General features: G+C 42.1%; 1 protein-coding gene across 1 annotated transcript; it reads right to left on the bottom strand.

The window, feature by feature from the left end:
- Positions 1 to 19,412: 19,412 nt before the first annotated feature.
- Positions 19,413 to 23,749, bottom strand: ALG2 (ALG2 alpha-1,3/1,6-mannosyltransferase). Its single transcript, XM_027105379.1, has 2 exons — positions 23,358 to 23,749; positions 19,413 to 20,908 (listed from the first exon to the last, which is right to left on the bottom strand). The coding sequence occupies exons 1-2, from the start codon at positions 23,703 to 23,705 to the stop codon at positions 20,006 to 20,008; spliced, it is 1,251 nt and encodes a 416-aa protein (XP_026961180.1). The 5' UTR covers positions 23,706 to 23,749; the 3' UTR covers positions 19,413 to 20,005.
- Positions 23,750 to 23,810: the final 61 nt, after the last annotated feature.

Here is a 23,810-nt window from a genome sequence, read left to right as displayed (position 1 = left end):
AACAATATGAATTTAAAGAGGTGACTGGGGGGCAGGGTTGCAGTGTTTAGGAGCTAATATTTTCTGACCATAAATTTGTATTCTGTTCAAACATTCATAGTCACCAACTAAACTAAATATGATAGAAACTAGGAATTTATATCGATGGTCTACAGCCACCCAGGTTTGTAAGTAGGTCATATGAAATGATGCAGTTCTTTTTTCTAGGATCGTCAAAAAAAGCCCCCTCACCCTTCTTTCACTGTTCAGGTGAGGAGCTATCGGTGATACTTGACACGAGAGGGGCAGAGGAAGACATATTGGCATTTGGGGGTCTGCGTGACTGGAAGGTGGGTGGGGGGTCCTCTTGGGGGGCACTGCTTGGGAGTGAGAAGACCCATGTTTGCTTCCCACTTGTTAGCCTTGGTCAGGCCTCTTCCTTGTTTAAAACCCATCACATATGATACTATACATAGAAAACCCTAAAGACTCCACACAAAAACTACTAGAACTGATAAACGAATTCATCAAGGCAGCAGGATACAAGATTAACATACAGAAATTGGTTGCATTTCTTTACACCAACAATGAAATATCAGAAAGGGAATGTTAAAAAAAATACCTTTTAAAATCAAACCCCCCAAAATAAAATACTTAGGAATAAGCCTGACCAAGGAAGTAAAAGACTTATACACTGAGAACTATAAAACATTAATAAAGGAAATTGAAGATGATTCAAAGAAATGCAAAGATATCCATGCTCTTGGATTGGAAGAATTAATATTGTTAAAATGGCCATACTACCCAAAGCAATCTACAGAATTAATGCAATCCCTATCAAATTACTCATGACATTTTTCACAGAATTAGAATAAACAATCCTAAAATTCATATGGAACCATAAAAGACCCAGAATTGCCAAAGCAATCCTGAAGAAAAAGAACAAAGCAGGAGGCATAAACCTCCCAGGCTTCAGACAATACTACAAAGCTACAGTAATCAAAACAGCAATGGTATTGGCACAAAAACAGACATATGGATCAATGGAACAGCATAGAGAGCCCAGAAATAAACACACACCCATGGTCAATTAATCTTTGACAAAGGAAGCAAGAGAGTCCTCTTCAGCAAGTGGTATTGGGAAAGTTGGACAGCCTCATGTAAATCAGTGAAGTTAGAACACACCCTCACACCATGCACAAAAATAAACTCAAAATGGCCTAAAGACTAAAATATAAGACATAACACCATAAAACTCCTAGAAGAGATCATAGGCAAAACATTCTCTAACATAAATTGTATCAATATTTTCTTAGGTCAGTCTCTGCAGGCAGTAGAAATAAGAAAAATAAGCAAATGGGACCTAATCAAACTTACAAGCTTTTGCACAGCAAAGGAAACCATAAACAAAATGAAAAGACAACCTATGGGCTGGGAGAAAATATTTGCAAATGATGTGACTGACAAGGGCTTAATTTCCAAAATATACAAACAGCTCATACAACTCAACAACAAAAAAACAAACAAACCAATCAAAAAATGGGTAGAAGACCTAAACGGAGATTTCTCCAAAGAAGAAATACAGATGGCCAATAGGCACATGAAAAGATGCTCAACATCACTAATTATTAGAGAAACGCAAATCAAAACCAAAATGAAGTACCACCTCACACTGGTCAGAATGGCCATCACTAAGAGGTCTACAAGTAACAAATGCTGGAGAAGGTGTGGAGAAAAGGGAACTCTCCTACACTGTTGGTGGGAATGTAAGTTGGTGCAGCCACTGTGGAAAACAGTATGGAGGCGCCTCAGAAAACTAAAAATAGAATTATCATATAGTCCAGCAATCCCAGTCCTGGGCATATATCCAGATAAAACTGTAATTCAAAAAAACACATGCACCCCTATGTTCATAGCAGCACTATTCACAATAGCCATGACATGGAAACAACCTAAATGTCCATTGACAGATGAATGGATAAAGAAAATGTGGTACATATATATATACTGACACAATGGAATACTACTCAGCCATAAAAAAGAATGAAATAATGCCATTTGCAGCAACATGGATGCAACTAGAGATGATCATACTTAGTGAATTAAGTCAGAAAGAGAAAGACAAATACCATATGATATCACTTATATGTGGAATCTAAAATATGACACAAATGAACGTATTTATGAAACAGAAACAGACTTATGGACATAGAGAACAGACTGGTGGTTGCCAAGGGGGAGGGGGTTGGGGGAGGGATGGAGTGAGAGGTTGGGGTCAGCAGACGTAAGCTATTATATATAGAACGGATAAACAACAAGGTCCTACTGTATAGCACAGAGAACCATATTCAGTATCTTATGATAAATAATAATGGAAAAGAATATAAAAAAGAATGTATATATGTATAACTGAATCACTTTGCTGTATAGCAGAAATTAACACAACATTGTAAATCAACTATACTTCAATTTTAAAAAATTGATTTAAAAAAAACCTATCACAGACTCTCCATGGCTTCTAGAACAAAGTCCAACCCTCAGAATCCTTAGTCTGGCTTATAAAACCTCTGTGATTTGACGCTGCCCCTCTCTCCAGGCTCATTTCCCATCACACCAGGCTTTGTGAACTCAGTGCATGCTCTCTACTTCTTGGTCCCTCAACCTGCAATGTCTGCCCAGATGTCTATCCTTTTGAGCCATTTGGTAAACAACTGCTGATTTTTAAAAACACCATGAAGGTTATCTTGTCCCTGAAGCCTTCTCAAAGATAGTTTCTCCTCCTCCAACTTTCTAGTAAACCCTGAACACTGCCCTCTCCCTCTGTCTGGTGACCTCCTGGTACACAGAATGATAGAATATATTTCCCTGCCTCACTGGTTTTGGACTTGGCCAAGGGACTCATTTAGACCAGTGACATGTGAATGGAAGAGCCGAGGCCTTAAGAGGCAATGTCTTTTTTATATTCTCTAGTGCTTCTTTGACTTTCCACATGAAGAATGTGTCTTTGGCAGCTACTGTTCCAAGGAGACTACGGAATCATGTGGAGCAAATCTGAACCCAGCTCCGAGTGAGGGCAGCAGGCGCGCAGCACTTGGTGGGGGTGTGCTGGGGGTGGGGAGCTGCCTTCTGGGGAATGGTGGGGGAAGGCGGGGCCCTCTTGGGACAGAGGGCAGGTAGGTTTTTGCTTGATGCTAGACTGGGAGGAAAAATCTGTTCAATTGTGATTTTAAACAGATTGTGTTTACTTAAGAAAGTAATTAGCTGTGGACATTTCTTTGCAAATGGCTTGAAACCGTGTCTTTACTAACTTAAGCAGATGTTTGCAGGTAAAGAGAATTTTATCTTTAATATGAATTCACCAAATATACTGAGTGTCCACCAGGTGCCAGGCAGACTAGAGAATGGATTTGGGCACGGAGTGGTGAATGGATGAAGAGAAACACAAAGATGAATAAATAGAGGTCATCAATTTCAATGAGCTTATTATCTACTTTAATGTTTTCCCATATTTGCTTTATCTACTTCTTAAATTTTTTTTTCAAAACTATTAGAAAGTAATTCCAGGCATCATAACTCTTCATCCCTATGTATTGTAGCACAACTCTCCTAAGAACAACATACTCCTATATCACCATATATCATTATTACTAAGAAAATTAATAATAATCCTCTAATATCATCTAACATCAAGTCTACATTCAAATGTCTCTAAAATGGATTTTATAGCTGTTTTGTTTTAATTTACTCTGTGGTGGTGGTGGTGGTTTTTTGGAATTACCTGGAGTAAAAGCAACATTTGATTAGTGTAGTAATTGGCATTTCTGTTCATCACACAGCATTTGCTTGCACTGCAGGGTCCTCTGTGAAAGGAAGTCACCAGACTTTGCAGGGCTTGCCCTGCACGCTCTTATTAAGTAACGTCAATTACTGAGGCTTATAAGGAGAGCTGGCCCCTTTCCAATTCTTCTTTCCAACTGTACCTAGGAAGACCTTAGGCTTGTATCTCCTGGACCATGGAATATCCACTCAGGGAGGATGAATGGGCTGCAGCAAAGTAGGTTCTTTGACCCCTTCTGCAGTTGCCAGTGTCAAACTGATACCATTCAATTTGGCAAACATTTATTAAGTGTCTACCATGCACTGGCCCTTTCACACGTATTACACTGTTAAATGTTCATGGAACTCTGCAGAGCAGTATAGTGGTTACGAGTCTCAGCTCAGAAACCCAGGTGTACAAGAAATATTATTATTCTTTATTTCCTTTAAATCAACTTTGGACTCTTGGAGTTCTTTTACCATGATTATTTTACCTTTCTGCTTCAGTTATCACTGGGGTCTTCCTTCGCTGCCCTCTTTCCTAACTTCCCTCTCTCAACCGTTCTCTCTTCCTCCTCTCTTTGCCCCTGGCTCTGCCTTCCTCCACCTCCCCACCTCACCCCTTCTGCCCTCCTCTTCCCTCCCTCATCCCTTCCTCCTCCTTTTCCTTCCCGTCTGTCTTCTCAACCACACTGAGCTCCTTGGGGATGGGACCATGGTCCATAGTCATGACAGTAAATTCCCATTTATTGAGTGCTCACTGCATACCAGGCACACAGATGCCTCTAATTAGTCCTCACCTAATCCTGTGAAGCAAGTTTATTGGTTATGATGCCTTAGGCTGTAAGTAAAAAGAAATTCAACCAACAGTGGCATGAACCATGAGGACACTTATCCTCTCCTTAACAGGGTGTCTGTAGGAGGATGTCATCTTAGTTCAGAAGGCGGCATCAGGACTCCAGCCTGCTCTGCCATCCTTCCTTGGGCTTATTCCTTCATGATCTCATGATGGCTATTGGGTCTCACTTCCATGTTCAAAGGCAGGAAGCAGGGCAGAGGCCATGGTTGTGAGAGCCTTTACTTTCCTGTGCTTTTGTTTTGCGAGACAATGGCTTTCCCAGGAGCTCACCTGAAAACTTGCCCCTCTCAACTCACTGCCCTAAAGAGTTATATGGCCACTCCTACCACAAGGAAACTGAGTGGTTAGCATTTTTAACCTCTGCAGTGGTGAGAAGAGAGGAAGGAGTTAGGAATGGCCTTTGGGCAGCCATTTAACAGCGTCTGCCTCATTACTGGCCTCACTTTTACAAAAGAAAAATTGGGCACAGTACTTGACTAAAGGTCCCATTGCTAATAAGTGACCAAGGATTTGAACCCACATTTCTTTGATTCAAGTTCACAAAAGTTTTTCAGAAAGCAATTCTTATTGACAGAGGGTACTCTACAAGGCACATAACTCTGTCACCACCCCGCTGCATATATCTATTCAAAATCTCTGAGTTCTTACTGTGTGCCAACCCTGGGCTGAACACCAGGGGGCCAGAGATGAATGAGGACGACACAGGCCAGTGAGTTCATTAACAGATGATTCCAGTACAGAGTGGTAAGTGCTCCAGAGAGCAGATGAACAGAAGCACGAACAGCTAAGGCTCAGAAGTGTACCCTGACCGATATCACCAGTTAGAAGGTGGCAGAGCAGAGACTCAAAACCTAAGCCGACTAATTACCGAGCCAGAACTCTGCCCCCCTCCCCCTGCGACGTCAGCCGTGCAGTGAGTAACTCTGACACTTAAGCGAGAAGTGGTCCCCAGGTCAGTGCAGGTGGTTTCTCAATGGTGGTGATTCTTCTCATAGCACTCCACAAAAATCATGACGAGAGCTTAAAGAAAACAAAAGCACTGAAAGAAAGTAAAAGCATCTCCAGAATAATTGCCCCTGAAAACCTACTGTATTGGTCAACTCTGGCTGCCATAGCAAAGTACCACAGACAGCGTGGCTTAAACAACAGACATTTTTTTCTCACAGTTCTGGGGGCTGGAAGTCCATAATCAAGGTGCCAGCAGGGCTGGTTTATGGTGAGGCCTCTCTTCCTGGCTTGCAGGCAGCCACCCCTATCACTATGTCCTCACATGGCCTTTCCTGTGTGCACACTCAAGGCGCTGGGGGGGGAAGGAAGGAAGGGAGGGAGGGAGGGAGGGAGGAAAGAAGGGAGGAAAGATAGAAAGAGAGAGGGAGAGCTCTCTAGTGTCTCTTCCTCTTTTTATAAGGACACCAATCCTATTGGATTGGGTCCCCACTGTTATGGCCTCATATAACCTTAATTACCTCCTTAAAGGCCCTACTTCCAAGTACAGTCACAGTGGGGCTTAGGCTTCAGCATGTGGATTTTGGGAGAACACAATTCAGTCCATAAGACCTGTTCAGTGTTTTTACTGAAAAACAAAAGTTTTGGTCCCATCTAAATTGGCTCAGCACAGAGTAGACAGCCATTTGGATCATCCACATCCTACTTATTTTCTTCAATGCTGACCATTTCTTCTCCCCTTAATTGAGTTTCCACTTGGCTATGTCTGCAGACCCAGTGAAAGGAAGTGCCAACTTATCACAGCTTGGAGAAAAAAACCCAGATCAGTCCTCAGTTTCTTCCTGAAGTCCCCTCCTTGAATCCTCCTACTGTAGAAGCTGAAAATACCAGATACTCACTGCCCCATATCCTTTGCACCAAGCTGGACCATGACCCCGGCTCAGCCAGGATGACCCATCACTTTGAATTGCAAGCTAGGAAGCAGAGAAGGGGGGACCCCACAGAAGCCATTCTGGCAAGGGACTGGCCGATCTGGTGGCTACATCTGAATCTAACATCAGAAGGCTGACCATGTAAACTGTGGCGTGTGGGTCCATGACACCAGCAGTGGAGTCTCCACCAGGCCAGTTCTGCAGTTGCATGGCCTCCCTGGTGGGGTTTGGGCCCTCTCATAAACTCTGTGTGCTACCCAGTGTCCTATAACAAATTCCTTGTCTGTGTAAATTAAATTTCTGTCACTTGCAACTAAGAAGTCTGGTTGATGCCTGCCTGACATTGGAAGGAGTAGTCTTACTACTAGCTTCCTACTAAGCACAAAAGATGCTGCTAACTTCCTTTTTAAAAAAATAAACTTCTTATTTTAGAATGATTTTAGACATACAGAAAAACTGCAAAGATAGCAAAGAGAGTTCTTGTATATTTCATACCCAGTTTCCTTTATTATTATTATTATTTTTTTTTTTTGCGGTATGCGGGCTTCTTACTGTTGTGGCCTCTCCCGTTGTGGAGCACAGGCTCCGGACGCGCAGGCTCAGCGGTCATGGCTCACGGGCCCAGCCGCTCCACGGCATGTGGGATCCTCCCGGACCGGGGCACGAACCCGCGTCCCCTGCATCGGCAGGCGGACTCTCAACCACTGTGCCACCAGGGAAGCCCAATAAACCACTATTGATACATTATTATTAACTTAAGTCCATTAAGTTAAGTCCATTAATAATCTTAATTATTTAGACTTCCTTAGTTTTTACCCATTTAAACCAGGGTCCATTTTCTGTTCCAGGATCCCATCCAGGATACATTGTATTTGGTCACCATGTCTCCTTAGGCTCCTCGTGGCTGTGACAGTTTCTCAGACTTTCCTTGTTTGTTTGTTTTTTTTAAATTCGTAGTTTAAAAAGATTGAGATGTAATTGACATATTACATTGTAGTGTCCTTGTTTTTGATGATCAGTTTTGAGGAGTACTAGTCAGGTGTTTTGTAGAATGTCTTTCTATTGAAATTTGTCTGATACATTTTTTCTTGATTAGACTGAGGTTATGGGTTTTGGGGAGGAAGGCCGTAGAAGCGAATTGCCAATCTCATCACATCATATCAAGGGTATATACTAGCAACATGACTTATCACTGTTGATGTTGCCCTTGATCAGTCGGTTGAGGTAGTGTTTCTCAGATTTGTCCACTGTCAAGTTACTCTTTTTCTCCTTTTTCATACTGTACCCTTTGGAAAGAAGTAACTATGCGAGGCCCCAAAATTACCAAGGAGGGAGTTACATTCCACCTCTTGAGGGTGGGATATCTACATAAATTATTTGGAATTCTTCTACATGGGTAATTTGTCTATTCTATTTTCCCCCATTTATTTATTTATTCAATCATTTATTTATATCAGTATGGACTCATGGGTATTTGTTTTGTATTTTGGGTTATGATCCAATACTACTTTATTTTGTTACTCCTATGTCCCATTGACATACCCCCCATTGATGTGGGTTTTTAAATTTTTTTTAGCAATTTCTTACTTTTGGGCATTACAAGAAGCTCTAGGCTCACCTTGTATATTTCCTGCACCATTCTAGGCTCAGCCATTTCCCTGTGAACGCTTTCTTTTACTGGAGTATGGTATTAGAAACCAAGAGTTGGTGCTAGGTTTGCTTTTCGCTACTGAGTCATTGTTGCCATTTTGTAGCCCCTTTCAGGTGAGAAGGCAAGGAAATATATGCGTGTACACTAACCTATGTATATACACAAATCTATAAATATTTCTTTGTGTTAATCATCTGTGTCTATATTAAGTTAAACATGAATTCATACTGATATCTCCAACCACATCACCACATTGATCATTCTAAGCCATCTCCCTTTGCTTATGTGAAAACTCCCACTCCAACAAGGAGACACCTGGCTCCACCATCTGCCATCCATACTCACTTGTTCAGTTCCAGTGGTTTCAGAATTGTTAACCCGCCCACCCATGGTAACAACTTTGTCAACTAGAGTGAAGTGCTTGTGTGCCTTTAGTTTTGTAGACTCTACTGATTTCCAGAGTTACCGAGGGTGGCACCTTTTTCTCCCACCCCTTTCAGTGAGGTTGTTTCATACATTTGTAAAAAATTCCCTTTTCTCCCTGGTAGGCAGATTTCAGTCCATGTAGAGTCAGCCTCAGACAGTCTCTGGGACCCTTTCTTTCTACTGACTTCCCTTCCTCTCTTCCACCCTTCTGCCCTCTTCTTGGACCCTGGTTTCATCCTGCTCCCCTTTACCTGGTGTGGGCCAAGAAGTAAACATTTGGTTTCTATCTTGAAGGAACAAAGGTGTGTTCTTACAATTGGTGGTGATGCTCCATAGACCTCTGGGGGATGAGATCCATTGTCCCAGGTCCTCCAGGGGAGAGAAACTAGAAAACAAGAACGTTCTCTAATGTTCATACATACTCTGATCGCATTACTTCAGTATGCTCTTATGCTAACTTAACTGCCATCCACAGACAGGAGGATGGAAAGGAAGACAGGGGGCGAACAGGGTCAGAGGACACCATCCTGCCACCTGGAGGACTGTGAGGACAGGCTGCAAGGCTGGGTGGGAATCAGCCATGCCAGAGCCATGCCACAGTTCTACATGATATAGATTTCCAAAATCAAATCATTCATGGAAACATTCACCTTTAAACATTTTGTCCTTTAAATGTCTCTATTAGGTTTATTTTTTATAAGTCATCAGAGTATTGGAATACTCTGAAAAATCACTCACTCCTCCTTAAAAGGTGATCTAACTAAATTCTCATAGTTATAATAGTCCTTGTGGCTCTCGGGTAGTGGTGGTGGGGAGATGTGGGAGGCTAAAGTGTGAAGTGACATCCTTATCAGTTCTGTCCCTGGGGATGAGAAGAGAGCCTGACAACTCTTGCCTTTGATAAACACCTTTCTTATTCTAATTACACCTTTCCCTAAAGTAACTTTTCCAGCTTCCCCCCTCACCCCACTCCTTACATCCCTGTATAAAAGAAGGCTATTCAGACAGCTTGTGAACAATGCTGCTTCAGGATGGTTTAATCGGGGAAGGGAAACCTGTAGAGGGTCTTATCTGGGGTGAGCGTCTCAAGCAACTAAGATTATCTCCCTGTCACCTTGTGACCCATCTTCTTCATGCCACCTTTTAATTTTGGTAGCAATTACGGTGTATATGGATAATGCCCATTAGCATATTCATGTCATCTCTTCATATTTATTGTCTGCACAACTCATTAATCTTCATCTACTTTGTGTGCTTGACAGCTCAATCTATTTTGCAATCTCTGGGAAGCAGCCATAGCCCCCCAAAGCTTTTGTTTTCCTGTAAATAAACTGTGTAGGGGACCAGAGGACAATGGTGCATCCCGTGGTGATTGACACCAGCCACGGCTACTAATCAGGATGGGACTTCACTGCCAGCTGAGTCGAGTGCATCATGGGGCCATTGTTCCAATGCTGCCAGGGCAAGAACACACACAGCCAGTCACCTTCACAAGATGGGCTGATTGTTCTTCAAGATTAGACCGAGTTGCCTTATTATCTGTCCCAGACAACAAGGCATCTCACCCAAACAGACGCATTTGCAGGAATGGCCAGTACACTGGCCAGATTTGAATTGCTAATGTATAATCTGCCCCGCACAGATGTGCAATGAATATTTGGATGTTGTTTTGCCCGTCAGTCTAGGAGGCTGAATTGATGAGGTGATGAGTATTCAATGATGGGTCCTGGACGTTGGCCAACAGCAGAGTTTGAGCACTTGAGCTGAAGATAATCAGATTACCCCCCAAAGTGCCTCTGCAGTAATTCAGCGGCAAATTCTGTTACTGAGGCTATTTGGTGGAAAGTTCTTTTTTCCTTTTTGGTGCAATTAGATGTTTTGTTATGCTTTTCAGACTTGGGACAGTTATAGAAGTTGCCTTTATTGTGTCCTTACTTGCCAACTGTTAGGGCTGTGAGTAATGTGGAACTGACTGCCTGGGTTTGAATTGGCCATTTTTGAGTGTATTTTCTTAAGCTCGTTTTGCCTCAGTTTTCTCATCTGTTAAAATGGGTTGAAAAATTCTATCAGCCACATAGAGCTGCCATGAGGACCCAGTGAATTGATATCCATAGAATAAGTCCTAGAACATTGCCTGGCTCATAGTAAGTGTTCAACAAATATTAACTATAAACATATTATTGGTCACTTGCTTTCTCTTGAGATTACTGTGGTCCAATAGGTTGGATACACTGGAAATAAAATTAAACCACCTTTGTTATCTCAGGATGTCTCCTGGCCTTCACCATGCTACTCTGCCTAGTACGTTTAGAATTGTATGGAACATTTCCCACACTTATTTGACCATGCAAGCCTTTTCTCTGGAGCATCTTTCACACCTTATTTTGCCTAGAACATAGCACAGGAAAATCTACCTAGAAGATGATAACACAACAGTTGCAAAGGTTTGAAAGAAAAACGTGATTCAGGAATTTTATATATGATCAAGCTATTCATATGTGAAGGCAATGGGAATTAATTATGCAAATACATGTATTATTTCTGAGAAAATGTTACTCAACGTGTGTCCATAGGAAGAGGATGATGGCTCTGAAGGAGGAACTCAAGAACAGCAGCCAACAACTTGTAGGAAGCAGTGAGACCAGTTGATTGTATTGAAATAAGTCTAAACAACTGCAACAAGTATCTTGTCAAAACTGACATCAAAAGATTAAAACATTTGAAAGAAATTATTATACTGAAATAATGGGCTATTGGCATACATCAATGCAGATCAAAAGAATGAAGAAGGGGGAAGGAAAAGCAAGTGTCTTTTTAAGAAAAAGAAAAGGTAGAAAGGATACACTTCTGTTTAATAAAGGTATAGTAAGAACCACCAGTCATCTTTAACAAAGACTTAAAAAAATCTAATAAATCATTAAAGGCCAATACTCTTAGATATGAGGAAAAAAACCCTTAAATCCAAGGTTTCTCTGCTTATTAGACAAACAAAAATAAAATGAAATATTCAGAAATTAAAATATGAGTAAAATATAATTATTCAAATGTGAACATAAAGAAAGTCAGGTCTGGCAACATTAATATCAAGCAATGCACAGCTATACAAGTCAAAGAGTATGAAACTGTTAATTGCATTCCTTTATCTCCAGGCCCTTGGACAAGGAAGGTTGTAAATAGATATTAGCAAGATGTATTGTGGAAGTGGAAGTAATGGGCAAAATGTACATGGGAAGGGATGGCTTGTGTGCCAGGGCCCCTTGAGTGTAAGATCATTTTTTAACTAGAGAGAACACCTATTTTATCTTCCCAACTCACCTTCTGGGATCTGCTTCCTCCTCCTTCCTCTGTACACCCTGAACTCCTTTCTCCCAGCTATGATTCCTGCTGCTGTGTGATCCTGGATCCTACCCACAGTTGATGGGAGCCAACCTGAGCCCGGCAAACCACAGTACCTTGCCTCCTGACTTGCTTCCTTACTTTCAGGGAAGGCACCTGAACCAAGAAGGTGATGTCTTCAATGATGTCTTTTTTAACACTGAAGAAGAAGGCTGGTTCCTCTTTGATGATGGAAAAGTAAGATGGAGGTTCTCGGCTGCTATTGGTGGTCATGTTTCCTACCATGAGAAAGAAACTAGTCTATAATGAAAGACAGTGACGTCATATATTTAAAAAAATAGTTTCCTAGTGGCATGTGAATTTCTGGTTCCATTTGAACCTCAGGCCTAGCTATATACCTGCACTTCCCCTGTTTCAGTTATGTAATTTTTCCTTGAATCATCTATCCCTGTAGCTTCCTAAAAATTTCCCTTTTCTGCATTAGCTACAATTGGGTTTCTGTCACTTGCAACCAAAAGAGTTCTGGCTAATACAGTTACCTTGTTAAAGTCTTAAAATAGTGGTATGTCCTGACATATGATATTGTATTAGTCTACTGAACTGAAGTGTTAAGTTAGGTTTCCAGGTCCCACAATGAAAGGGAGCATACAATTAAGCTGAAAGCAAGCTGGACAACATGGTAATTTGGTTTGAAAATAAACGTCACCAGTTAGTGATTTTTTTTTTGAAAATTACTAATATTTTTGGTGTACTGCTAGGCAGTTTTGCAACCTTTTCATATGTCTACGTTTTTCTGATTTTTTCCTTGTTTTTTTTTTTTTTTTTGCGGTACGCGGGCCTCTCACTGTTGTGGCCTCTCCCATTGCGGAGCACAGGCTCCGGACGCGCAGGCTCAGCGGCCATGGCTCACGGGCCTAGCTGCTCCGCGGCATGTGGGATCTTCCCGGACTGGGGCACGAACCCGTGTTCCCTGCATCGGCAGGTGGTCTCTCAACCACTGCACCACCAGGGAAGCCCATATTTTTTCCTTGTTTTTGCTTTTTAAAATTTTAAATATTTACTTTCAGAATTTAAAGTCAATTATTTTTCTGCTAGGTTGCTTGTAGTAGCAAACAGTTGGAGCAATCATAATATATAATAATTAGGGATTAATTAGAACAGACAATACTTCCTAAATAGGGCAATAGTTGGTAACACAAATGTCTAAAAGTACACTGTAAGAACATAAGTGACCAATAAGATTATTTTATGCTTTCTTTTATGTTTGAATTTTTTTATCTTATGAGAAAAATCAGCTTATGGTGTATCAGAAAATACAAGCAAACAAAAGAAAAATTTAATGCCTACGGCTTAATCACACCCACCTGGGGACAACCAATGTTATCACCTTGGCGTATATTCTATTAGAAACTTTTATAATTATATATATATATAAATATTCTCACATTTATTCATTTAGAAAACCTTTTCTATAAAAATGGGACTACATCACTTGTGCTTTTTTAAAAAACAACTCAATGAGGTATAATTTGCATGCAATAACATGCACTCATTTTAAGCATACATTTGATTTGTTCTGACAAATTTATACACCCTTATAACCACCACCATAATAAAGATATAGGACATTTCCATCATGTCAAAAAGTTCCTTTGTGCCCTTTCCTAGGCAATCTCTCTCTCTCCCTGGGCCACAGGCAAACAGTGATCAGCTTTCTGTCACTACAGATTAGCTTTGCTTTTTCTTTCCTTAAGGTTTCACATCCATGGAATCACACAATATGAACTCTTTTGTGTCTGACTTCTTTCACTCAGCATGTTTTGAGATTCATCCACATCATTGTGCTTATCAGCATTTCATTCCTTTTTATTGCTGAGAAGTATCCCATCGTATGAATGTACCACAATTTGTTTATCCATTCACCTGTTGATGGACACTTAGATTTTCAGTTTTTGACTATTAATGGAAAAAGATGCTATGAATATTTGAATAAGTCTTTGTTTAGATATATGTTTCCACTTACTTTAGGCAAAATATCTAGAAGTGGAATTGCTGGGTCGTGTGGTAAGTGTCACATATAATTTTGTAAGAAACTATCAAACTGTTTTTCAAAGAGTTTATTCCATTTTCCATTCCTATCAGCAACGTGTGAGAATTCCAGGTGCTCCACAGTCTCACCAACATTTTTACTGAGTCTTTCATTTTATGGGTATGCACTGATACCTCATTGTAGTTTTAATTTGCATTTCTTTAATGACCAGTGATGTTGAACATCTTATCATGTGCTTATTGGCCACTTGTATAGCTTCTGTGAAATGGCCATTCAAATCTCTGCCCATTAAAAAATGTGGGTTGTTTGTTCTCTTACTATTGAGTTGTAAGACTTCTTTACATATCCTGGATGCAGGTCTTTACCAGATATATTAAATATTTTCTCCCAGGCTGTGACTTACTTGTTCTTTATTTTTTTTTTAAAAAGATCACTGTCCTTTGAAGAGCAGTTTTTAATTTTGATGAAATCAACTTACCAATTTTCCCCTTTATGCTTTTTGTGTCCTATCAAAGAAATCTTTGCCTACCCCTGAGGTTATGGAGATTTTCTTCCATTTTCTTTTCTAACTTCTGCAGTCTAGCTTTTACATTTAGGCCTATGATACACTTCAAGTTCATTTTTGTATATAGTGTGACGTAAAGGTTGAGGTTCTTTTTTTTTCATACAGATACCCAATTGTTCTAGCGCCATTTCTTGAAAAGACTATCTTTTCCCCATTCAATTACCTCGGCACCTTTGGCAAGAATCAACTGCCCACATATGTGCAGATTTATTTTAGAACTCTATTCTGTTGGACTGATCTATTTGTGCATCCTTACTTCAGTACCACACCGTCCTGACTGCTGGGAAACCTGATATTGAGTTACACAATCCACAAACTGAGAGGGAAATACTACTTGTTGGGGTTGCTTAAACATTCTGTCCATCCCCCCATGGTGTGACTTTCCCTGGCGAAGGCAGACTTCCAATGCTACTCTTACTGGGATCCCAACAGACAGGGGCAATTCATCCTGACCTGTGAAAGATGGCCTTCATCCCTAAGAAGCTCATGGCATTCTACAGTTTACACATCAGCTTCACATCCTCTGTCTCACTCATATACTGATTCAGTCCTCTCACTAACTCTCTTCACAACCTCCCTATGGGGTGGGCTACTTAGAACCTGATTATACCCATTTTATAGATAAGGAAACCTAGACTTTAGAATTATCACCATGACACCTTCTCAATAGTTGTGGAACCCTGAAATTCTAGTTTAATAACACAGAAAAGCAAAGGCCGATCTGACTTCATCAACTTAGCAGTCTGCTCTAATTCTGCCTGTAAATTTCTTGGGTGAGTGGCAGGTCACAAAGGTAAGTCACACCTGTGCTACACCTGTGCCCTCCCCCCCCCAAACCCCCAACGCACACAGACACACACACATACATATACACACACATACATACACACAACCCCTGAGAGACTTCTAGGCTATATTTGTCTCAAATGACTTAAGTGGCTAGCCTAGTGACAGTGCTTCCTACAACACAGTTCAGCATTTGCTTGTGGTCCTGATTCTGGGTAACAAAACCAGTTAACCCTTACTGTGAGCTCCGCGCAATCCCCAGTCCGCTGGACAAGGACACAGTGCTGGCTCTAGCAGCCCCTTGGCTCAGAGGCAGTGTGGTAAAATCGCTCCCTATCTCCCCTGCCAAGGGTTGCTGTTTAATCAGAGGACAGTTGTCACTGAGAAAGCTCCCCACCCCTCAGCTAGCAGGCAGGAGAGCACTGGTGTCTGGGTCGTGGCACCCTCACAGGCTGTTGGGGACAGAGCTGCAGGGGACTGAGGTTAGGAATGAAGCAGTAAGAAGTTCAAAGGAAGTAGCAGGATATAAGGGGTTTTGGACAAAGTAGAGGTGGCGTGAGGGGCTTCAGAATGAAGTTAGAAGAGGGCTGCAATTGTCCCTCTGTGCGACCTCAGGCAGGTCCCTTTCTCTTTTTGGGCCTGTTTTCCCATCTGTGTAATAGTAAATTAGGTTGCGTGATATCTGGGGTCCTAGTAAGCTCTGAGTCTACTTGATTCAGGGAGTTGGAAATGCAAAGAAAGGTCACAGGACAGTTAGTGATGTTGGCAGAGGTGGACAGAGAAGGGCTGATGGTCATGAACAGGGATGGGGGATGAGCAGAGAGTAGGGCAGTGGAGTGTCCAGGTGCCTCATTTTCTTTATGGAAGAAGAAGACAGTAAAAGTGAAACTGGCATACTGGGCCCGTTAGAAGGTGGTGAGGCATTTACTGATGAGGCATCTGTAGTACAACTGAAAGAACTGTTGACTTGGTCCAGGGCTTCCTGGCTGTAAGCCTCAGCTTTTCAACAGTACGCATAGCTACAATAATTGCCTGGAAAGATGCTGTGAAGGGCAAATGATACAACCTGGAAAGGGCTTTGCCAACTCTAAAGGCTGGCCGAATAGGGCTTCAGTATCATTAGTCATTAGATCCTTTCCAAACAGGAAGAACCGCAATACTGCTCCCCGTCAGCTGAGTGAGTGGATGTTTTCTAAGTACATGCCTCCAGCCCCACCTCCATCTCGTGTGTGTGTGTGTGTGTGTGTGTGTGTGTGTGTGTGTGTAATCTGAGCTAACTGGTGATCCATGGAAGGCAGTGAAGGGTCAGGGGTTGCATCCATGTGCACAGGTGAGTGAGCTGACACAGGAAAAGTGACCTCTTTGAAAGAAGAGTGCATGGGAAAGAAGCTTCCATCTCCAGCTCACCCATCCTTGGATGGGGGTGGGGACGTGACAGTATTTTCTGGTGAGGATTTTTTCAAACACCCAACTCTTAAAACCTTTTGAGTTACAACAGCTTGCATTTCTGCTTTGTGCAAGGAAATGACCCTGATAACTCCACTAGGACTTTGAATGACCCGATGTCTCCAACAGTGAGGGCAGGTGGCATGGCCTCCAAGCTGCAGTTCTCACGGGGTTGGGATAGGGCAATGGGGTGGGTGTGGGACATCAGCACCTCTTTTAGGGTCAGAGCACTAATTTGAAGACAGAAAAGTGTCCTGTCCCCCAGCTTTTTTTTTTTTTTTTTTTTCCCCAGCTTTGATTTGACTCAAAGAATGCTATATTTATGTTGAATTTCATAAAGTATTGAAGGACGTGTGATATTTATGATTGTCAAAGGGGAACTGGCTGAGAAATTCTGGTATGTGCCATCCTGGATGGGTCAGGTAATCATGGGTTGAATCCTGGTTCACTCACTTTTCAATTGTGCCCTTGAGCAAGTCTTTCATTTCTCTGAGCCTCTTTGTGTATAAAACGAGAGACAATCATACCCACCTCACAAAACTGCTCTGAAGATGAAAAGGGAAAATGAATAACAAAGTCTTTCTAAACCTGAGGACCTGAACAGGTGTGCCTGCAGTGGGGTAGAGGACTTTTGACTGAATACACACACAAGGAGCTTGGTCAGGGTGGAGGCAGACTGAAGAACGGTAAAGTGGTTGGACTTTGGAATCAAAGCCTTGAGATGCTGCCCATCCCTCCAGGCTGTGTGACACAGGCAACTGCTTAACCACACTCATCTCGAAAGGGAAGAGTACCAACACCTCATAGAACTGTTAGGATGAAATGAGTTGTCTGATATGTGTCTCATGGCCCACAGTTAAGTGCCAGAAGAATTACTACTGTTAAGATCCTGGACAGTTCACTTCAGTCTTCCATGCTTCTATTTCTCCTAACTTCACCTTAGTTCTGGAAGCTGTGAATACCTCCTATGGGCAAAGCTCCATCCTAGGTCCAAGATGCACCAGAGGCTGGAAGCTCAGGCAGGGCTTTGCATCCTTTCCAGATCTGTGGTCTTACTGTCACCTGCTGGGACCTCAGACAATGAAGGGAAGTTAAACTTAAAGCCCATGAACCCAGGTAGCCCATTTTGGAGGGATCTGCATAAAAATGGTCAAATAGGCGAAAGTTTTAGTGCTTGGAATGGGTAAGCATCAGTTATGGCTCAGCACATGACTGAGTCTGTCTGTCCTCAACCCAGTGGTCAGAGCCATCAGGCCTTTCTGGAAAGGCTGCAGTTCCCTGAGAAATACATGCACCAAGCCACAAAAGATGGGATGAGCTACTTTACTGGATGGTAAGCTTTCACGACGCCAAAGCAAAGAGAACTCAACTGAACTTTTCATTCCATAAAAGACTCAATAAACCTGACACTCTCGTTTTAGTGAACTCCTTACTGGTACAGTCATTTCATTTCATTAAAATGCTCCTGCAAGAATGCAATCTTTCTAAATGTAATGAAATGTTAATGAATACTAAGTCTGACAACATTAAATTTGGTAGTGATTTAAACATTAATAAAATAAAATAAAATACTCCTGTGGTATATACTGACGTGATAAATCACAACCTGAAACTTCATGCTCTAAAGAACCCCAAAGAACAATATAGTAGTGCAGCATGAAACCACACGGAACTTCGAGAGCTAATTTTTGATAACCCTAAATTGCAAAATAGCTAGTATTTATATAGCCCATACTATATGCCAACTACTATTTTTAGTACTTTACATATATTATGGTAATCCATCACAACCACCCTATGAGGAAAGTACAAGAGTAGTTACTCCACTTTACAGATGAAGAAGCTGAGGCCCAGACATTAAGCAATTTGCCCAAAGTCACACAGGCTGTTAGGCTCTCAAGTCTGTGCTCTTAGAGTTGATTAATGTGGAACCTTTGGCTAGTGATCTTTGCTATTTCTAAAAATGAATTTAGCTTTAAGGATATGTGGGAAAGTGCTTTATGTTTATTTGTACTTAGACCAATAGGTAAATAATGAACTCTAAGACAGTGCCACCAGAAGGTCAGAGAAAGTGGAAGGGGAAGGTCACTTCCAGTTCGGGAGCTGGGTAGAGGGTCAAGGAAAGCTTCACAGCAGTGGCATGAGGCAGGCCTTGAAGGATAAAAAGCACTTGTGTCGGGCTTCCCTGGTGGCGCAGTGGTTGGGAGTCCACCTGCTGACGCAGGGGGCATGGGTTCGTGCCCCGGTTCGGGAGGATCCCGCGTCCCGCGGAGCGGCTGGGCCCGTGAGCCATGGCCGCTGAGCCTGCGCGTCCGGGGCCTGTGCTCCGCGGCGGAAGAGGCCACGGCAGTGAGGGGCCCGCATACCGCAAAAAAAAAAAAAAGGCACTTGTCTCTTACACTTAGCAGGCGCTTACTTAATAAAACACAAATATTAATGAAGCTAATGACTCAGATAACACTAGGAAACAAACCCTGACCAAGATGCACACTGCACACGTGACAATAGCCATTCATTCCAATATCCAGTTAACTCTAGTTTCTGATTCAGGCTTGGCTGTCTACAGTCCTAACACCACCACCATAGATCACAGAGGCCAAAATCTAGTATTTTGTCTCTTCCTATGATAAACATCATTTATTGTCATGTCTGTATGCAAAAACACAACAAATCATCTTTGTTAAAAAAAAAATACAAAGCATTCTTGCTATGGATCCAGGCAAAGGTATGACTAACAAAAATTTCCTAACAGAGGTCACTGAACACTGAGGTGGACTGATTCTGGAAACTACAGTAAGTGTCTTCTCATTACACTATGAAGCCAAATTAATCAACTTTGATGATGATACACTTAAAGTGTTAAAACCAAATAAGGCACAAAATAACTCAAAATTTATTCGTACAGCAACAATCTAGAGAACATATAATTAAAATATTCTGCTGAATGTGAAATTGTACCATATTTATATCTTAATCAACATTGTAAGACTCAGAATTATTACAGCCTAAAAGATACTATTTTTTTCTAAAAAAGCAGACTGGGAGATATGGGGGTACAGGAAGGTGATTCAGATTTAAGATTCAAGTATGTTAAAAAAAAAAAAATCTCTTCTGCCCTAGATACTAGGCTTTTTTTCTTTGGTTTCAAAACTGGGTCAACAATCTACAAATGTGATGTTAATGAATACAGCATAAACACCTGAAAAAAATCTGATTATACCAGCAGCTTGGTGACATATTGGTAAAGCTGTTCTGTAAATGCTTCAGGGGAAAACTTCTCTTTCACCCTGGCTCTTCCGGCCAGTCCCATTGTGGCCTTTAAGGAAGGTTCATGGATGAACCTTTCTATTGCTTCTGAGAAGTCAACTGGGTCAGGCTCACACAGAAACCCTGTGACGCTGTGGACAATGGACTCCAAGGGCCCGCCTGAATTAACAGCAATGACTGGGCACTGCATGTACATGGCCTCCAAGGGAACGATGCCAAAGTGCTCATTGCTTGGTGTGTAAAGCACACACATGCAGCCGTGGAGGAGTGAGATTTTCTGTTTGTCCGAGCAAGACCGAAGGAAAGTCACGTACTGGCCTAGATCAGACTGCTGGACCATTTTCTTCAATTCCTGGTAGTGTTGTACATTCTCCAGGACTCTCTCATCATAACCACCTGCAATGATCAGATGAACTTTGTCCCAATCTTGGGATGACAATCTTCCACGCAGCTTTACTAGGGCTTCTAGTGCCAAAGTCAGATTTTTCTTCCTTTCATATCTGTTGATGGAGAGGAGTATGAATTTTTTCCCCTTGGGGACTATGTCATCAAGCTTTTCAAGAACAGCTGAATCAAAGCTGGTGATATTCAGAGATGGGTAGAGGACATCGGGGTCTAGGTGAGACAGGGACTTGAACGTTTCCTTAAAAATGGCAGCTGTGAACCGGCTGTTGACCAAGATGCAGTCTGCCATGCCTGTGGTGTATTCCTCTACCCAGTCGATTGGGGCCCTGTATAGGCGTTTAATAAAAGAATCTCTCCTGGTGAGAAGCAGATCTGGGAAGTGACAGTAAAACAGGATTTTCTTACGCCGTCTGGCCAGCTTGAACACTGGGATACAGGCAGACACCTAGCCAAAGCAAAAATCAACAGCAGATGAAGTGACTGGTCAACTAAACTTCAACCAAATCAAAGAAACAGATACCTACCCTGCCTGCTAGTCTGTGGGCCCTTCATGGGCAATGTCTGGTTCTGTGTTGTGTGCCCCCAGACTCTCACCTGGTACAATGCCTGGTGTACAGAAAGCTGGCAGACAGTTTCTGGATATGTGCTAAATATTTAAAGCTGCAAGTCCAGTGCTTTCCTCTAGAACAGCACTGTCCAATGGAAATAAAAATCTAGTCACTACACTAACAACTTCTTAAAGGTTAAATTAATTTTAATGTATTTTATCTAAAATACTATCACTTCAAAATGTAATTAATACTTAAAACGTTGATGAGATCTTCTATTGTTTTTTTCTTTTTCACATTAAATCTTTAAAATCAGATGTGTATTTTACACTTACTGCACATCTCAGTTCAGACTAGCCACATTTCAAGTGCTCAACAGCCACCTATGGCTAGTGGCTACCACACTGGACAGAGCCACTCCAGTATCTTCCTCGTCCTAAGGAAGTGAATGAATGAACTATAGTAGTTTAGAGTGTAGGCTCTGGAATCAAGATTGACAGGGTTTGAATTTCAGCTCTACTAGCTAGCTGTGTGACCATGACCAAGTAATATACCTCTCTCTCTGGGCCTCAGTTTCTTCTTCTGTAAATTGGTGACAATTCCAGTTAAAAAAAAAAACCCATATAGTTTTTGTCATTTTTAGATGCACTGGTGTATGTAAAACGTGTAAGAATTTAGTACACACTATGTTCTCAGTATTTATTGAAATGTTAACCATAATCATTACTAGAGACTTTCCTGTTGGGTAATCTTTACAAGTCAATCTCCGGCTCACTTAACACCTGAAAAAGGTGAGCTTTAGGGATATTGAGGGATTTATCCAAAGCTACTTAGAAAATAGCTGATATGGAACTTGAATTCAGGTCTCCCACTTCCAAGCTCGGTTTTTTCTCTATCCACTACAGTCTCAGCTGCCTCATGCTTACTAATTTTACACATGCAGGATATTTGGTAAATGTCCACGTTTCGCAAAAAGAAATAGCTTGTACACAAGCAAGGATGATCAAAAGTAACTCAGAAGTAATAATTAAACAAATACAAATACAAATGTGATGCCATTTCCACCTATTAGTTTGGCAAAGATTAAAATGCTGATAACATCCAATGTGAACAAAAGCATGGAGTAACAGGCTCTATCACTGTGGGAGAGTAGAATGACAGAATAGTAGAATGACAGAAGGCAAATTTGACAAAAGCTATTGACATTTAAGATGTACAACTCTTTGACCTACCAATTTTGACCTACCAATTTTATTATTATGAATTTCAAAGGCTATGCTTGCAGAAGTACAAAAAAAAAAGGCATAAAGATGTTCATTACAACACTGATCTATTCACAAAAAACTGGTCACACTGATACTGTCCTTTAGCAGAAAAATGTATAAATGATGGTACAGTCAAACAAAAGCAAATTTTCCAGCCACTATTAAGAATGAAGTGAATCTCTAATATTGATATGTAAGGATGTCTCAAGTAAAAATTTTGGTGAAAAAGAGCAAGTTGTCCAATAGTAGGTGTGTCATAATCCTAATTATTACAAATAAAATATGTCTATGAACAGACATAATATGCTGGTATAGCCACAGACAATTTCTGAAAGCATACAGAAGAAACTGTTAACAGTGGCTATCTTTAGGGAGTGGAACTGGAATGGGGCTTTTACATTCTAGTCTTTCTTATTATTTGAATTTTTAGTCCTGAGTGTTACTTTTTAAAATAAATATTTTTGGGGATAAAAAAACAAAACACAGAAAGAGTCTAGAATAGCTAGAGCCCAGATCCAGGTGGACATTATCTACCAAGGTAAAGAACCTGGACTTTTCTCCAAAGACTAATGGGGAGCCATGTTAAAGTTTTAATAGAGACATGACATGTTTAGCTTAGGGTTTTATTAAACACATGACACTGCTGAGGAGCGGAGTGGCCTGACAGCAAATGCTACAGTGGGATGCATGTGGCTTGGAACTAGTGTTAAGAGAAATAATGCAAAACAGGGAAGACATACAAAACATGACTGAAGGCTGACTTCTAATGCTTGCGTTTCTTAGAGAGAGCACCAAGGCCCATATGCTTCAGAATCTCCCGATGATCCAGTGAAGATGCAGATTTCGGGGCCCCACCTCAGGGGCCCAGGATGAAAACACCTGAGGGTGGGGCCAAGCAATCTGCCACTTTAACGGGTCCACACTAAAGTTTGAGAACCACAGTCTCACTCCCACTTTGATCTCTCCAGATCAGTTCCGATCTTTCCGAACCACAGACAGGGAGAGGTCAGCAGCGGTCATGCGGCGCGCGCTCCGTAGTGAGAAAAAGAGGGGCGGCGAGGGCCGGTCGTGGCCACCTCACCTGGTCGCACACTACCACGTCGAACTCCTCGTCGCCAAGGAACAGCACGTATAGAGCCAGGAAGATCATGCGCACGTAGGCGCAGATAGCGGCGCCGCGGCCGCCCCAGCCCAGGCTGCGAGGCAGCCAGTCCCCGGCGCAGCGCACCGGCAGCTCGCTGCTCTCCGCGAAGCAGTGGCCGGGGTCGTAGTGTGCAGTCCAGATCTTCACGCTACATCCGCGCGCCCGCAGCGCCAGGGCTGCGTCTACAACCAGCCGCTCGGCGCCGCCCACACCCAGGTCCGGGTGCAGAAACAACACGGACGGTTTAGGACCCAGGTCCTCATCTTGGCCCTGCTCCTCCGCCATAGCCCGGGAGCCGCACCTTCACCTCACGCTTAAACGCTTCCGCGCATGCTCCTTCCTCCAGCTTCCCAGATGGCCCAAGACGGGGACCGACCACGCCCCGCGGCG

The sequence above is a fragment of the Aethalodelphis obliquidens genome, unplaced genomic scaffold (genome assembly GCF_003676395.1).
Source record: "Aethalodelphis obliquidens isolate GAN/ISIS:26980383/991018 unplaced genomic scaffold, ASM367639v1 scaffold7, whole genome shotgun sequence".
Taxonomy (NCBI): Eukaryota; Metazoa; Chordata; class Mammalia; order Artiodactyla; family Delphinidae; genus Aethalodelphis; species Aethalodelphis obliquidens.
The sequence above is the reverse complement of the archived record's forward strand: the minus strand, read 5'-3'. Positions and strand labels throughout refer to the sequence as shown.

Bases quoted from the DNA above. Each gene is read 5' to 3' on its own strand.
- ALG2 (XM_027105379.1), bottom strand. From the start codon at position 23,705: ATGGCGGAGGAGCAGGGCCAAGATGAGGACCTGGGTCCTAAACCGTCC. The intron at 20,909-23,357 runs GTGAGGTGGCCA...TGCTTTGGCTAG, and splicing joins ACGTGGTAGTGTGCGACCAG to GTGTCTGCCTGTATCCCAGT.